This window comes from Enoplosus armatus, chromosome 3, assembly GCF_043641665.1.
Source record: "Enoplosus armatus isolate fEnoArm2 chromosome 3, fEnoArm2.hap1, whole genome shotgun sequence".
In the NCBI taxonomy this organism is placed as follows: Eukaryota; Metazoa; Chordata; class Actinopteri; order Centrarchiformes; family Enoplosidae; genus Enoplosus; species Enoplosus armatus.
In genome coordinates this window covers 18149135-18167257 of record NC_092182.1, presented here as the reverse complement: position 1 = coordinate 18167257, position 18123 = coordinate 18149135, and the positions used below count along the sequence as shown (strand labels likewise).

General features: G+C 41.1%; 1 protein-coding gene across 1 annotated transcript; it reads right to left on the bottom strand.

Moving 5' to 3' along the window:
* Positions 1-494: 494 nt before the first annotated feature.
* igsf8 (immunoglobulin superfamily, member 8) lies at positions 495-13801 on the bottom strand. Its single transcript, XM_070901904.1, has 8 exons — positions 13698-13801; positions 13364-13526; positions 9319-9699; positions 7752-8213; positions 5634-5812; positions 4695-4947; positions 3231-3689; positions 495-1790 (listed from the first exon to the last, which is right to left on the bottom strand). The coding sequence occupies exons 2-8, from the start codon at positions 13416-13418 to the stop codon at positions 1663-1665; spliced, it is 1917 nt and encodes a 638-aa protein (XP_070758005.1). The 5' UTR covers positions 13419-13526; positions 13698-13801; the 3' UTR covers positions 495-1662.
* Positions 13802-18123: the final 4322 nt, after the last annotated feature.

Sequence of the window (18123 nt, the reverse complement as noted above, 5' to 3'; positions counted from 1 at the left end):
TCCAACAGATTTCTGTGGGCTAGCAGCAGGGGCTACAGTCATAATAAGTCTTGGCAGCAGAAATGTGTGGCCTGAACCACATGATAACTACGATGACAACGATAGTGAGACTTCACTAAAGGTCATATGACTGCACTGCCTACGAAATTTACATCTCGGGGACAAGTATGCTAAACTGTGTGACACAACACAACACTTTTTCTGTTACTCAGTGTAACAAACAGGGGAGTCTTTTTCACAGTACCGTTTTTCTATCTCAGTCACTTGACAAGAGCAAAGGAACCATTAATCGCAAAGAAAACAACACTCAAAAGTACTCAGTCAAGTACAGCAAAGAAGTGACTTTTCAGCTGGAAGAAAATCAAGTAAAAGAAGGATACCAAGGGGCTTTGGTCCCAGTACCATTTTGCTCCAAGTGCTTCAAAAGAGCAGAACAGACTGCTGCAGAATGTTAAACATAGGTGCTTTGCAAAAGACTAACATGGTGCTACAGCATAGTCTTACTTACATTAAGAAAAATAAAACAGCTAAACTCCATACAGTATTTACATATTTTAGCTCAGTGCATAACGGACATCTCTTCCATTTCTCTTTGTCAAATCTATACAAGTCCGTATAGAAAACTCAGCATTGAAGCGCCACAGGCGAGGAATGCCTGTGTTAAGAATTGGTACTCAATTGGTCTTGGCATCAGAAAGTCCCCAGCCAGCGCCTTGCTTATTAAGTAACAGACAGAGACTTTGTTTACATGCAGAGTGGTGCTGGACTGCAGGCGGTGGAACGTCCCTGCTCGTATTAAGTTTCTGGAGGCTGAACTGCTCCCATCAGCATTCATGTGACTGTCAGTGGCAGTGCTAGAGGCTTAAACCATGCAAAGACATTTAGACATTTTTGTAATAAAAGAAAAACATGCAGTTTGAGGAAAGAAACACTGGAACTGAAAACACAGTATATTCTTTGTTTGTGTGAAAATAGAACCATTACTCAATGTAGGAAGATCTACATCTAGCATCATACAAAACATCTGACAGGCGGAGAACCATTTGGTACCTTTATACTGTAACAATCAAGGACTTCTGAGAGGGCAGTTTGCTTGGCATTTCCATAGAAACAACACATTTTCACTTTTACAGTATCTGTGAGATTCCTCACATCTGAGAGACTCAAAACAAACCTGCGGTACCTTCTTTACTTTTGACCTTGTCACGAAAACCTTGCCTGTGTATTTTGACCCTTTTCCAGTTGAAACAGAACGAAGCCGGGACAAAGGGATCATTAAAAATTTGGGTTAGGCCAACATGGAAACAGACTCCAAAAAATATGAGTCTTTGCCCACTTGAGTGGGGAGGGGTCATCGGGTGGTGGCTTCAAAAGTCTAGGATGTTAATCCTACTGGTGCGTGAGGCAGCAATCGCTAAAATGTGTTGTTTTCAGAGAAGGTTTGGATATAAAAATACAAGAGAATATAAAACAGAATCTTTTGGCATTGATTGTTAAACAGGTAGGTCAAAACACAGCAATTCATCTAACAGGGTGTCAATTTTCACTTCATTCCGTCTATACGGTTTTTGTTGGTCATTTCATTCGTTACGTTTCTGTGCATCACCTCTTTGCGTCTCTTCACGAACATTCAGATTCCAGACAGGTGGCGACTGCGGACGCCTATTTCTGAGCGCGCTGCCTCGCCAGTCGCTTCATGAAGCAACAGGTTACTGTCGCGATGATGACAATGCCCACAAACAAGGCGGAGGAGACTCCGACAACCAAAGGGATGAGGAGGAGGTCAGCAGCTGGGGAAAGAAAAAATAAGAGAAAGAAGTCATGATGTATACTGCCATTTGTGAAAAGAAAATACAGATGTCTTATTACAGATGTTTTAATCGAATTGTGTTATAACCCACTTTCAGGTGAGGAAATATCCAATATATACGGCACATTAAGTAGAAATCGTGTCCTTTGGGGGAAAAATGAATGTTTGGTTCAAAACAATACAGATATGGACTACTTTCAGCATTCAGGAAGCACACATATTGATGGAAAGCAAGTCAATGACCTGCCCTGCTGGATAAACTAAAAGCACAGTTCGCTCATCTAGTGTCGGAAATTGAGTCCATTTAGTCTCAATCTAGGATCCATGTAGAACAGAAAGAAGGTCAACAGCTAACTTTGCTACCAGAGCGACCCACGATTAGTGTTGGACATATCACTGTCGTGCTTTTGTCAAATATTTTATACAAATGCATTTGGGATATTTAGACTGTGACTTGATGGGACTAAAATGCATACAAATACAAATCTGCACTGAAGGTCATCTCACACAAACCACCTCCAGTAGCAGATACACATGTGGCAAGACTCATGTATAATCTCCTCTAGCAGACTCCTACACGAGTCTATAATAGCTCCATTCAAGATATGTTTTACTTTGAAATGCTGATATACACTGACATAAAAAAAACCTTAAAACTTTAACTTGCAAATGGAGCTGTAACAATTAATCAATCAACAGAAAATGAATTGGCAACTTTTTTCATAATAAATTAATAATTTTACTCATTTCATCACATAACAACATTAACATTTTGTGGTTTCAGCAATGAATTCATTGCTGCTTTACTTTGCCTTATGGGACAGTAAACTGAATGTCTTTGGGTTTAATTTAAACATCACCTTGGGCCCTGGGAAATCATAATGGGCATTTTTCACTGCTTTTTGACATTTTATAGATAATATAGTTTTCTCAGAGTCCCACAAAATTTAATTACTGCTACACGGGACAGGAACAAGTGACATAAAGTGCATATCTACATATTTAAGAGTAAGTAAATACAGGGGGGCCATGACCTGCAGCCTGCGAGGGAAGGATGTAGAGGAAAAATCAATCTACTTAAAATGTGCAGACAAAGTAAATGCCTGAAATTTACACAGGCTACCCTCCAGCCTATGACCGGGGGTCATCTTTTCGATCCCCGTTTGGTCCCCGGACCAAGAGGAAGGTGAAAGAGCAGCACTTGCCCCATAACCTCCAATCGGTCCAGTGGAGCTGCTCAGTAACAACACATCTGACTGTAGTTGTATTGGGCAGCTTCCAGATGTGAATGTGCAGAACTGTGGGAGTGTGAGGAAGACTTGTGCTCTCTTTGTAAATAAACTGGGTCCGTTTGCAATCCATTACATATATCCACTATCACTATGATTATCACTAAAAACAAACCCTGGGAGACTCTTACCTCTGGCATACAAGTACACAGTCACTGCATTTGACTCTGCTTTGGCCCCTGTGTTGTACCAGCCTCCATGCGGGTCCTGCCCCCACGCCTCGGCATGACACGCGTACATGCCCTGATCATCCATTGTTGCCGTGTGGACCCTCAGTCTGTAGCTAACAGCTGACAGGCGGTCGACGCTAACCTCGCTACCGTTGGTGTAGATCTTTGCAACACCGTCGTACATGAGGGCAGCTACCAGTCTGGGTTTTTCCTCAACAGGGGGGTCTGGTAGAGTAACATCGGATGCTGGGCTCTGTCCCTTCTTGACAACTGGTTCAGGGATTGGCCACCGCAGCCACTGCACCTGTGCCTGGGCGGGACCTGTGGTCGTAACGCTGGCGTTGCAGATTAGAGTGATGGTGCTGCCTCTTTTTAACAGGGGGCCTCGAGGGAGCTGAGCCACCGCTGAAACTAGCACATCTGTGGAAGGAAGTGGTACATTCAAAGATTAGTCTACAGAGTGCTCAGAAATGCTTAGAAAACGTTATGAATTTACTAGAAACTTTAAGACAGACTTGGAAAGCTGGAACCGAGATTTGGACAACAAGCATCAGAGGTCCTGTTCCAGACTTGAACTCAGCCAAATGGCCCACAGCCCAGACCTCTGGGCCACCAAGGCACTGCATGAATTTATCATTTTAAATAATTTCTTAGACCAAACCAATACAGAGGTCCCCGAACAGAATATAAGTTTGCAGTTTTACTTTTATTTCAAATACAAATAATCAATTCCCTTAATTCTATTGTACACATATATATGTATATTTTCTACTTATCTTATGTTACATTTTATGTATAAATATACTTCTTTTACTATGTATACTAAGCATCTGTCCTTCAGGATGATTACAGGTTCATCTTATCTTTGAAGCCCCTATAAAAATGAAACATTTACTTCCTGCATAGGGATAGTTAGGGGGATGAAATAGATCAGTGCTTCCCAACGTCTTGTGTCTTCAGTTCCCCTCGTTTCAACCATTTATAGATCAACATTACTTTGGCTAACTATTTAAAACCACTTATCCATTACTGTTAGCTATCCCTTTTAACAATGTATCCAACTCTTTTAGCTAAATATTTCAACAGTTTATACCTTCAACTTTCAATCATTTATATGGTAATATAATTTCAAAATAGCTATTTGAACAGTTTTTCATTATTTTTAGGTAGCTAGCTAGCAAACCTCTGGCTATTATTATAACTATTTAGACTTCTCTGCTTGCTAGCTAACTAGTTTTCACACACTCAACTCAATGACTCAATTTGTGGATATAATGTATTTTCTTTTTTTATATTTTTCTAATCAGTTGAGCTACTCCACAATCTTTCCACATATCACCTGGCAACTGTAAAACTATCCTGCACCCCTGGTTGGGAATCAGTGATATAGATGAAGCCTGTGTGTCACCGAGTAGTGAGTCTCACCTTTGGTCTTGAGGTTGACGGTGACTCCCTCAGACCTCTGGGTGAGCGTTGAAGGAGTAGAGGGGCCAGGGTTTCTTCTTCCAGCGTACACGCTCACCACACACCGGTACACCCCTGAGTCTAAGGGGCGGGCTGAGAACAGCTTCAGAGAGTACCTCCCCTCTGCCACTTTCTCCATAGAGCCCCCGCTAGCTCGGCTGAGGTCGTCCCCCCAGCTCACAACACCGTCGGGGCTCATCCGGGCCACCTCCACCTTACCGGAAAATACAATGTGTCAGTAAGTGTGTTAGATTGTAACTTGAAGTGTGATTTATTCTAGACAATTTACTTGAAACTGTGAATGCTTTATATTATTGCCAACTGTTTCCTAAAGCGAAACATAGCTTAGTAGATTGATGACGTCGATCAAACACAAACGTCATGAAAACCATGTCGATTTTTTTTGCTTCTTGAATGAAAAAGGCTGCTGTTTGAAAGGCAACTCTCAAGAGTCATTTATCAGAACTTTGCCTCCAGGACTTCAATGCACCACACCTGAAAATATTTCAAATCTATCTGTAATTTCAGCTGAATTACCACGCAACAATAATGTAACTTTGACAGAAAATATATTAGACTTGGTGACAGGGATGGATTACCTCCCCCACACCTGCAATTAAATCAATTGACAATTGATCTATTATTATTTAATTAATATTTTAGTCTATGAAAACAAGTTTCAATTCCCTGCAAGCTGACATGTTTATACAACTGATGCATTGACTTACACACTTAAAGATTAAGATACACTTATACTTATAGTCATAATGTGCAGGTGCAAACAAACACACCAACACCTCTATATTGTCCTACTATATACACACTTGCACACATTGAGCTATAACCTGCAAGCAACAAACCATATTGGTCCAAATAAGTCAGCAGAGTGAGCATCAGTACCTCGACTCCCCCGGTCCCAGCTGCATCGCTGCTTACAGATCCCCTCTTCATCCACTGAACCAGCAGGCCCGAGCTTACTTCAGACGGCAGCCCTAACACCTCACAGGTCAGGATGAGAGGGGAACCGATCTGCAGGGTCACCTCCCCTCTGGGAGAGGACGTTACACTCAGAGACTCCGCTGGGGAATAGAGGTAGACGGAGGACAGCTTAGTAAAAGTGAAAGCACCAGAAATCCTCCTTGGTGGAGCTCCTCAAACAAGCACTTAGACTGTGTCAGTAAAAATCTTCACAGGAAGCGATGTAATGCGAGCATCATTTCTGTGGGAAAGCTAGAGGGGCCTCTCGAGTACATTACATGTTTAACGGCCAAGATCAAATGGATTACCACTTTAATTTGTACTGGAGTTTTCTATTAATGCTTATGAAAAAGAATTGCATCTTGATGTATTTACTGTGTTGTATTCAGAAATACAAATAAAGCATAACGGTAGTAGACCAGCACAAATGAGGATGTGCAACTTTGTTTAATGAATTGAAAAGGTTTCATATAGATTGTACCAATACCCTGGTATAATTAGAAGATATAAAACACTGGTCCATTGTGTGAGCGAAGCCTCATTTAACCACAGCACTTCTGTAAACACTGCTCAATAATAGACACATTATTTATGTAAACAAAAGGGCATCAGACCATTGTATTAGTCAGACAACAGGGGTGAGAAAATACAAAGCATGCATTGATGAGATTCAATACTTCAATGTCAGCTTTAGTTTTACTGCTGAAGAGAGAAAAAATGTGACCTAAATACGTTTTAGCTCCACTTTTTAGTTACTAAGAAGTTTATATTTCAATATTTCAATCCAACTCAAGCAAAAGTGGGTGTTAACTTTATACTAAACTATTACTTATGTCAATCAAAGATTACATGGATGAAGCTGGTCTGGTGGCAAAACATTCGCAGTATATGTATATCGGCTTAACTTTCCTCTCCAAGATGTTAAAGAATGTTTGAGGAAGGGCTGTTCTGACAGTAATGGACACGTCAGCCTGACAGAGAGATAGTCATCCTCTTTGCGGGCTTTGGGAGGCCAAGGTGGGAGAAAAGATTACTTAATCCTTTAGATCTACACAAGCTCTTTAGAATTTAAATTGAGCCAAGCGGCAAGGCATCGGGCAGTTATCCAGCTGCTGGGCCGGGCAGCTATCGACCTATCAAAGCCAGCTGGATAATCATCAAGAGGGCTGAGCATCACGCTCCTCAGTCAGGCAGTCTGACAGCCGACATCCTGAAGAGAAAGGATGTAGAGCTGCAATCAGGTTCTCAAATGTGAGCATTTTCTGCTTTTCTTAGTCTTGCATTATAGAAAATAGTATAGTACAGTAAAAAAAAAACAAGACATTTGATAAAGCCAGCTCAGGCTCTAAGATATTGTCATGGGCTCTTTCACTAATCGACTGATGAAGATGTTAACTGGTGGATTCATCAATAGTAACACGTCCATCTATCCACCCAGCAAGATAAGCTAAGCAGGTCCCACCCAGGCATCTAGGCAGCTGATCAGAAACCCCAACACTTACTCTATCCAAACAGCCAACAAACAAGGCAACAAGTTGACTAAAGACACGTATTTAAATCAGCCTCCTCTCTCTCCAGGTAGTAAACTGCTCAGCCAGCCAGCCGGCAAAGCAAGGCATTCAGTTAAGCTCTACAAAACACAACCATCCAGTCAGAAATCTGGAAATGGTCCAATGTACTCAACAGCTCTACAAGTCCGGGCCGGCTGACGCCACTGAGAAAGAATAAAGTCTTAAACTGTCAAGGAGAAACCAAACTTCAGTTTGTACTTGTATTGTCTCTGGTTTATTCTGTAACTAGAGCTCCCGAATTTATGACATCTTCTTTCCTCAGTGCGACTGACTCCTTCACAAACTGCCCGCTTTAAGATTTTATGACTAAAATGTATGTTGTTTGAACAATGATAACCGAACAAAATGCAATAATACTGTTGTGCAATATGTGTGTTGCAGTGCGACCTTGGCACTTGCCACATGAAAGCATGTCAGCAGTTTCGGGAGATGTCAGAACAAACACCGGCAGTTTCTTGGTTACACCGACCTAGTTGCTGAACAGTCAAGTTGCCAATATCCAGCGTCCTTTGAGCAATCTTCTGCCACGATCGATCAGGGTCCAGAATCCACTGCGAGGCCTCACAGAAATACGAGCCGGTGTCGTCTGGCTGCACGCCTCTCATCTTCATCACGTACACGCCCAGTCCGGCCTCCCCGTTCCTCTTCTCCAGCGTGATCTCTCCGTCGTCGTACCGCTTCCTGTATGAACGTCCGGGGACGACGCCCAGCAGGTTGTCGATGGAGATAATCTCTCTGACGGTGCTGACCTCCCCTCCAGCTCCGCTACCCAGACCCTCGCCGCCACTATGCTTCCCAAACATGATGGACAGATGGGTGAGCTGCTCCGATTGGATGCCGGCTGAGCATGTCAGCGTTAATTCGGCGCCCTCTGGCACGGGCTGGCCAGTGAGTGAGCGGGAATAGCTGATCTGGAGTGTGTCAGGGATCACTGCAGGCATACAAAGAGACGCAGACAGACAATTATATTACATCAGGAGGACACAGGAGCCAGATGGGAGGACAATAACATGCCAAATTTAATTTATATTACCTGTGTGCTGTTTACACGTTTCTATGTTTAGACCACTAAAGCAAATCATGAAATGGGGTTGCACAGAGTGACTGCGAGCCGTTTACCACCCTTGGCTTTGGGCACTAGCTTTGCCAAAGGAAGGGGGATTAGTTGGTTATTATGAACACACTTCAGCTGCAAAACTAACACCCAGCATCCTACAAACATAAAGTCAGTGCTACACAAAGAAGATGATGAATAGAAACAGAATTGGTAACCATATGGATAGTGTTAAATTGCCAAAATATTTTGGATGGCTTGAGCAGATGGATCTTCGTAGACAGAAAACACAAAGAAAAAAGCAGAGTACAAACTCCAGATGGTTTAATAATAGCATAAATAACAGCTTATGCACAAAGTTAAACACATAGTATGATTTATCAATGAAAAATGTCGTCCATCTGGTTCATGCAGTGCAGAGTTGCTGATAAAATCTCCTCAAGCAACCCCCATGACAGAACTTGAATATGTTTCATTTCCATTATACGTCACCACTAGGGCTGGGTATTGTATTACATCAGCTACTATCACAAAATTTCAAACAAGGGTTTTGGTACAGATACCTTACTTTAAATAATGTTTATGTTTTCTACAAACCTCTGCTTTTTCAATTAAGAAAAGAATCCAAAGTTCTCAGACGTTGAATGTTGTCTAAACACAAGCAGCCATACAAGAAGAGTATATTTCACATACACCTTCTTGCTTTCCTAAATATTTGCACCATATAGGTGAAAATAGTTCCAACAACACCATTTCCTCCTGTTTGACTAATGCTTGCTAGAAACAACAGTGCCCAGCTGTTTAAGGAAATTATTTACAAAAACGAAACCATTTATTTGTGACCTGTGTTTAAAGATTTACGTATTGTTGTTTTAGGTCTTTTCATGCAATTTGTTGACAATGACAAAAGTATAAAATACCGACAGCCTTGATATATCTAACTTTGAATAAAGTTATATCTATATAGAGTTATATATCTCACCTTTGACAGGCACTGTGGCGCTGTAGTTCCCCTGGTAGTTGCTGTCCGTGCTGGGTGTGTAGCATTCATACTTCCCCTGGTCTTCGGCCCGGAGCCTCTGGATCACCAGCCGGACCTTGTCCCCCGAGTCCCTCTCCACCCTCACCTCCCCGTTCCTGACCCGGGCCTGAAACGGGGCATAGGGGAAGCCATTGTCCCTGGTGGACACCACTCCCATCTGCCTCCCACCAGCATCATCCCTGTACAGGAACCACTCAAATTCCTGCGTACGCGGGCCTTCGTACCCCGATACAGCACAGGGCAGGGAGAGGGGGAACCCTGCAACGCGGTAGAGGGTTCCTTGGGGAAGAGTCACGTCGCGACACACAGCGTACTGGATCACTGTAAAAGACAAATGGAGAGACAGATGGTGACAAGAGGGCAGAAAAGATTGGAAACAGTAACAATGTCAGTTTCTGTGGGTCACAGTTTTGCCTCGCAGCATGTTTGGTTCACGGAGCCACCGATCAATATCCTGAACTGACTACTGGCAACAGGGAATCAATACATTAAATAGCTTAGGAGAAAAAACACTAGGGCTGGGGCTGCGCCAGCTTCCTCTCAATACAATGACACATTAAATAAATTAAATACAATCATCTTAGAGGGCTTCATAACTCATTCTCCGATTATTTATCAATTTAAAAGGATTTTAAAAATTCACAAAAAAACTGAATAAAACTATTTTGTGCTAGTTTGTTCAAAAGTGCTACTGAAATACTGGCTGTATCTCACGGCAATACAGTGAACGCAGCACTCAAAAATGCCAGCATTGACAAAAAATACTAATGCTGTAAATAATTATTTTCATTATCGATTGAAATGCCAATTCATTTCTCAAATAATCACAATATGTCTATTAAATGTCAGAAAATAGTGATAAATGCTCATTTTAATACCCTAAAGCCAAAGGCGACGTCTTCAAATTGCTTATTTTGTCAGAACATCAGCCCCAAAGATCCAGTTCACTGACACATAAGACAAAGAAAGGCAGCAGATTCTCACAACTGGGGAGCTAAAACAAGGTCCTGCTTGGCATTTTTGCTCAAACAATGATTCATTTTTCTGTCCATCACTTATCAAGTAATCGTTTCAGCTCTACAAAGTAAAATGTGACCAACTCAACAGCAACATCTCATTTCCAGTGACAGATGATTTATTAAGAACGTCTTCCTTAAAGAGGAACAGTAAGTGGTTTGCTGGCACACATCACTTCTCCATGAAAGTGTTCACGATGTGGTCTGTGGATTACTGTGTGCAGCTGTATTATCATATTTTAAAGAAGGTGTTTTTTTCAGTGCTCAAAGCATCAAAACCCAAAAGTTCATTGAGTGCACTGTTTTGGAGTGAGCTAAACTTGATATCTCCAAACTGCAAATCACACTGAAACTGAGTGAAAAGACTTGACTCGGACCAAAAGGGAGAAATAAAATGTACTCTATCCTGTCGCCTTGTTTAGCAGAAGCCCGGCAACATGGCAGATTTTCAGTGTCCTGGATAAGAGCAGAAATATTCAGTGTGATCGCCTCGGGGATGAGAACAGCCAGCTTCCAGGTTCAAGCGTCATTGTACTTCACTGAGTCTCATTGTCTGGCTGCATACCAAAATTCCCAGAGAAATAGTGACTGACTCAGACGAAGCTGGGCTAAATACTGAATAGTGAAGCCCTCTTTCAGCCACAGGCACTGACACTTCTCATGCCAATCACATGCTGATGAGCTGGTCCACAATTAAAAAGGGCAACATTTTACCATTTCCTTTGCCAACATCAGGTCTGCATCCACAGACATGCACGCACATTGTAAAGTTAATCATTTCCACTTTTCAAAGAAGGAAGTAAGAAAGTAATCTGAGGTGTCATTGTGTTTTTCGAATGGCTCTACGGACTTGATTTCTTTAGAAATGTGTTTTAACCTTATATACATATATATATAGATCATTTTTTTCCTGGTAATTTAACCTTACCTTCAGTAGTCTTACCTTAATGAGAAGGTAAGACTACTGAAATAACAAGAATGAACATTTTAATAAAAGGTCAAGTGCAACTGTGGAAGTTGTGTAAATTAAAAACTAGGGCCGCATCGATCTTTTTCTCTCCCGTTACTAATTCAGATACCTCGACTCAGGGTACACCAAAGTTTTAATGTCAGAACACAGATTATTTGTTAAGGACACTGACAGAGAACCTGTATTTATTGTGGATCGGTCACATCATGGCCGATACCTCTATCAGTATCAACATCCCATTGAAAGTGATAATTGAAAGTCCACTGGATTAAGTACGGCTAGAAAGCCCAAATAGCTCACACAAGCTACGACTGACTAAGACTGACGGCCAGCCAGACATCAGACAGCCGATCTCCGAAACAGCTTGCTCCATATTTGTGGGAAGAAACTGTAAAAAAATTATTTCATTAAGAAGGCTGCGCATCTTTAATGTTGGTTGCCTAACAAGTGATTTAAATTTACAAGTGGTCCCAAAAGCTGAAAAATAAACTCATTATCTCAAAATGCAAATGAGATGCGAGAGATTACTGCATCCTGATGTAACAGTCAACAAACATACACCCACAAACTGACACTGAACAAAAAGGATCAACACCAACCAATACGCCCTTTTACCGTCATCTACAACTGATAACTACCTGAACAACTAGAAATACTAGATGGGTGTGTTTTGGCACTCCCCACCCGTGTGTGTGTGTGTGTGTTAGCCCTAAAAACAACTGGAGCTTTCTCACAGGCCGAACCACGGCCAGATAACAACACGCCCATAAATAATGACATGGGAGACTTGTGGGAGGCTTAAGCGGATCAAGTCCTAATTAACATTGGGCTCGGACTGATAGGGCTGGGGGACACCACGGCTTGTGACAATGCTCAATACTGTCTGGATTAGATACTGTGCAACAAGGAGGGAGCCCCAAAGAACCAACAAAGAGCTGCATGTTGGACCTCAGACTGATTGTCCCGGCCCAAAGGAACCCTGTCTATGTGGTTATTAGATACAGTACTAATACTGTGAGCAGGGAGATAAAAACTGTGTCAGTCTGATGTGCTCTCTCGGTCTCAACTATTACGTCAAACTATATTTTGAAATATCAAAATTTCATGTCAGCTTTATTGCCTCCATCTATTTCTGCTTGTCTGGGTTGAGTCTCCTATTTTTTTCCCCCTAAAATAAAGTCTTAACTCCTTGGATTTACTCGGTTATCTCACCATATTTTCTCTCTGCAAAGAACATCTTCAAAAGCAAAAATACTTCCACGAGTACAGCCGAGCTTTCCAGCATCTTTGTCGCTCTTTCATTTCAATATTCAAGACTCAATGCTTTATTGCCATTTCAAATTGTAGCTGATAGGAATTTACTTTGGTGACGTGAAACAAAACCTTTAGGAGTTAAAAAAAAGCGCCTAAAACATAAAAAGACCACAGTCAAACAATAAAGCTTAGGCATTAACAAATTAATAGGTAAAACTAGTGTTTCTACAGAGTTGTATCTATCAGTACCACAAAACAACTATGATTGTGCAAACACTATTACAGTCCTGTTGATGTGCTGCTTGGGACTCCCTGGATGCCACCAGGAACTCATTTTTTTTCTGGCCAAAAACACCTGTTTCTGTGCCAGCACCTGGCTCAACATCCATCACATGGCCTGAGTGTGATTTATGTTTGATGGTGGACTGTGCGATCAGTCACTTCTGCATTTGGTTTGCAGGTAATAAAAATGACTCACAGGAATATGTGAAACGCTGACAAGTGTCCCATGGTTGAACACCACAGGAGTAAGAAGTAACGTTAAAAAGGCAAATAAATAAATAAATAAATAAAAAGATGGCAGGCCAAATGATGAAGATGAAACTAGGTGCTGCCACATTAACAGTCTGATTGGTCGGCATGAGGAAACAATCATGCAAATGCATCTCTGTGTGACAGATGGCGAGGCGGTTTTAGTCATAGTGTGCAGAGCAGACAGGTACAAGGCAGACGCGGCTGCACTCACCCCCGTGTAGAAATACGAATAATGCTGTTTTCATCGAAGCCATCATGGTCCTCATCTTCCCCCCCGACGTGCAGATGGATTATAGTGACTCAGATTTCTCTCTCCGTGTTCCTCTGCTCGTTTATCGCCGATCATAGTTCATCCCGCCGCGGAGACCAAGTGGCTGCAAACGAAACGACAGACATGAGCGGATTATTTGAGAGGGAACAATAAATGATACATGCGGCGATGCACTTATTATACAGAGAGATAGGAGAGTTAGCGCCATCAGCTAACTGCACGGCGGATGGATATTAGAAGATGTGTAAATGTGAAAAGCTGCGAATTGAATTACCTTTTTCATGCACCGACGCATCTCCGTCAACACATCCGCTGCTCCATAATATCCCGGTTTGGTTTTAGATCAAACCGCCTCGACAGACACGCCGTCCAGCCCAGCCGTGGAGTGGTTGGCATCACCGGAGGTTTGTGTGTGTGTGTGTGTGTGTGTGTCGATGACAAAATAGGGGAGGAGCGTGCATGGAAAAAAAGGCCCCAAGAGAAGAAGTTAAACTGGTGCAATTGGTCAAGAAGGCGACGAGGACATTTTGAACCAATGATAACACTCTGTTATGTCAAAATATCAACGTCAAACCGCGAGGGGGCGCCACAGCAAAACACATATCCCTGTATGCATGTACGATAGGGCCTTATCGTTTGGGTTAATGATTTATAATTAGTGTTATTGACAGAGGTGAAAGAAGTATAATTTACTTAAGTAAAAGTAGCAATACAACACTGTGAAAATACTCTGTTACAAGTAAAAGTATGTAAGTATTATCAGCAAAATGTACTTAAAGTATCAGAAGTAAAAGTATTCACTATACAGAAAGGGGGTCCCTATGACTGTTGACTGATACTTTTATATATTATATCATTATATCATTATTACTCATGCATTAATGTAAAAGCAGGATTTTACTGTTGTAGCTGTTTGAGGTGGAGCTCATTTTGAACTGTAACTAATGATTATTTTCATTGTTTGGTTTGTAAACATTAATATATATGTATATAAAATAGTGAGAAATGCCGTCACAGTTACCCAGAACCCAAAGTGACACCGTCACACTGCTTTGTTTTGTAAAACCAACAGTCCAAAACTCACAATTATTAAAGAACAAATCAAAGGCCTATTGCTCACAGTTGTCTCTGTGCATGTTTATGTACAGACACATATGTATTATTTTCATTTGTGTATTTTCTTTGTGTTTTTGTTCACATGCCTCATGCATTTGAGCATTTGTGTGTGTGTGTGTGTGTGTGTGTGTGTGTGTGTGTGTGTGTGTGTGTGTGTGTGTTTGCAAGCTTTCATGCAAGTATGTATATAATCATATACAAGAAGAATGAAGTGAAAGACTCAACCACAAGATGGCGACAACCAATTACCGTACTGAGAGCTCCAACCATCTGCATCAAGGATATAGACTGTATATGTACCACCCAACAAACTTCAGGATAATAAAATAAAAGTAGTATAAGAGTATAATCTAATAGATTTGTTGTTTGTTGTTTTAGAATGATAACATATAAAGATGACACATAACGAATGTGCACGCTAGGTAAAAATATCCTTATATATTGATATCCAATTTCCACTATTCTTAGTTCTCAGTTCCTAAACCGTGAATCATCTATGCAGTATGTGAGGTTTTTGCAACAACAATGTTCACGAGCTGACAGTGATGTAAAACAGCGATAAAACCCAACTAACATTTCTGTGGCCTGCGAAGGCAGCGTTGCTACATTCCCGCCTTCTCTGTCTCTTTTTTGTGCTTCCCTCAAAGGAACAGCAATAAATGAGTCTAATCAGTTATTTAACTATTTTTCCACACTCTAAGTGGCGTCAGGAGAAATATTAAAGCTCAGAGAAGAAAAAATGGGGAAACATTAAAGCTGAGTGTGGCAGGATATGGTCCTATGCGTGGTTATGAGTGTAATTTATGTGTGATGTGCATTGGTGGACAGAGCCACTCAGATGCTGCTTACTCTAAGGAGGATTTATCCCATCAGAGCACACTTCATTAGTGGTACCAGTTGTCCTCCATCCCGTCTAGTGTCCTTTCCTTTCCTCCCCTCCTCACTCCTCTCCTCTCCTCACTTTAGGCTACATGGAAACATGGATGACTTCACAGTGTGGCTCGGCAGCAAGAGAGGGGAAGTCATTAGGGTATTCTGGGTTAACAAGGCGGCGAGCAGGATATGCAGACTTCAGCAGGAGCCTACACCAGCACTGAGGGATGGCACTCATGCAGAGTAAACTTCCTCAGTCTTATGGCTTCCAATACATCACAATTTTTAACCGAGTTGGACAGTTAGAGCATGATGTAGTCTGATCCACTTCCAGGGAAATAAACCTCTAAAGGCTGCATTGATCTGCACTCTGTTTGTTGTGCACGTCTGTGTATTACTTATGACAGACAATCTTAAAATGCCAAAGTCGCTATTAAAGTTTATACTCTCTAGTAGTTTAATTCCAACATTAACTTCCTCTAATGCTCATCAAATGTCAAGTATCAGTTTTATACCTCCAGTCAGTGATAGAAAGTAAATAAGTACATTTGAAGTACTATACGTAAGAACGCTTGCTTACTAACTTATTGTTATACAGTACATTGAGCTACAGTATAATAAATAGTTAGAATTAGCTTCACTTTGACAAACAACATTAAAATGCTGCTTAGACATGAGTAATAATATGAATAGTCAAATGAATGAATGAATGAATATTTCTCATTATACATAGTCATTTGTTAGCTATTATAAACCATTGTTAGTCCATTGTTCATATAAACATATTGATTAGAGAAGCTTTAAGTAAACTTTTTGAATACATAACTTTGTATGTGATGGAGTTTTTCTTTCTTTTTTTACATTGTGGTATTACTTCTGTTACTTAAAGCTGCATTATTTGATTTTTTTAACCACTGGGAGGCAGCAGAATCCGCTGAAAACACAGTATTACTATTCACTTCCTTTTTGCTATCTTTTGGTTGCCACTAACCCCTGTGGGAAATATCTGTGTCACTATCTTGCCAGTTGTTTGACTTTCTTTGTCGGCTAGTCGCTAACTTTGCTGCTGGAAATTGTTGATGAGAGCAGAGTTGGGGACCCTGAAAACCAAGACGATGCGCTAAAGACATTAAAAGCTCTTTAGAGCGGAGGGGAACTGTAGAGTCGGGTGGTAATTCTCTGTGGGTTTGTCACTACTAGTGACCCCCTTCACATTAGACAAAGTCATTTGATCCATTGTTTTAAGAAAAATATCAATTAGAGCAGCTTTAAGTAAACGATCTTAATACTGAATGATCCTTTATTATATCTTCCTTCCTGTTTCCACACTCGTTCTTCTTCTCACCTTCTTCTTTGTACACTCACTCCCACTCTGTCTCTTTTGACACCACTATAGACTAAACTGTGACCTACTGGAGACTGTCTCTAATTACTTTGTACTACACTCACTACTCAGGCAAACGCCCCTGTCATCGGTGGGACTTCACCATGACTGTCAAGAGGATCCTTTCGCTGTGTGTGGCATCGGTTCAGGTATAGACATAGATTGGCACCTTTTGTTCTTTCATCTTGTTCATTTTGCTCTGAAATTATTTTCATTGGCACAGACAGACACAGTTTCTGTCTTTTGGTGTTTGTTTCTTTGTCCACATCTTCATCCTGTGACCATTTCTCGTGTCCACCATGGTTTTTCTGTATGACTTGGTATAAATGCTTCCTTGGTTTGTTTCTCTTACATGTAGCTAAAGAACATAGACACATCCTGGTACGGACTATAGATCATCCTTCCAAAAGCCAAGCACATGCACACATGTCCTATATGTGGGCTCCATTTGTTCACCAGTTCTGTCAGCAGTTTTATGACCCTGCTGTCTCAGTCTCACCGCTTCAGGGGACACACACTCAGCCAGTGGTGGTGATGGAAGGACCACTGCTAGACAAAACAAAGAGAAGGAGCGGGGACATGTACACGTACAGCTAATTTACTGCTGACAGGATATTAATAACTTTCTCTCAGAGGACCTTTGGTTTTGTAGGTTTCCTCTCTTTATTACAGAATGCTACAACAATGTTTAGCTAAGCATTTGACCGCATCGTTTGACTTCTTTTGGTCACTGTCTTGGACTGGAAATGTGTGAGGTTGATCAGTCAGTTTTTCTTGGAACAGAGGACTTTTAACTTTCAACTTTTAACGTCTCTTAAAAGAGATGTAAAAAAAAAAATTTAAAAAAAGGATTGCGAAAATATATATAACATACTGTATATGTAAGACTCTATGAAGGTAAAAACCAGATGTAATGTCTTACCCATATGAACTATGTTTTTACAGTTCTATGTTCAGCTACATGATGAACATATAAACCAAAAAACAGGACAGGAGTTTTATTGTCCACAAATGTAAAAGTTCTCACTACAAATCAGCTAAAGTCATTTACATTTATTGCTCAAACAAAAGATTTAGCATCTATTTACCAGACAGGGTGTTTTTCTGTCATTGGGAGTGAATTTTGTGAATGCTGCAAAAATGCAATGAAGCTTATGCATGTGTATGTTGCATGATCCCAATAAATAGTTTCTTCTAAACACGTGTGTGTGTGTGTGTGTGTGTGTGTGTGTGTGTAGGAAGAGGACCTAGTTGGCTTCTGGCAGCCATGTAGTATAAAATGTTAGAAGTGGTCTCCCATGGTGTAATTGGCGTGGACTGGAGGATA

Bases quoted from the DNA above. Each gene is read 5' to 3' on its own strand.
- igsf8 (XM_070901904.1), bottom strand. From the start codon at position 13,418: ATGAGGACCATGATGGCTTCGATGAAAACAGCATTATTCGTATTTCTA. The intron at 9,700-13,363 runs GTGAGTGCAGCC...TGTCTTTTACAG, and splicing joins ATTCGTATTTCTACACGGGG to TGATCCAGTACGCTGTGTGT. The intron at 8,214-9,318 runs GTGAGATATATA...GTATGCCTGCAG, and splicing joins CGCCACAGTGCCTGTCAAAG to TGATCCCTGACACACTCCAG.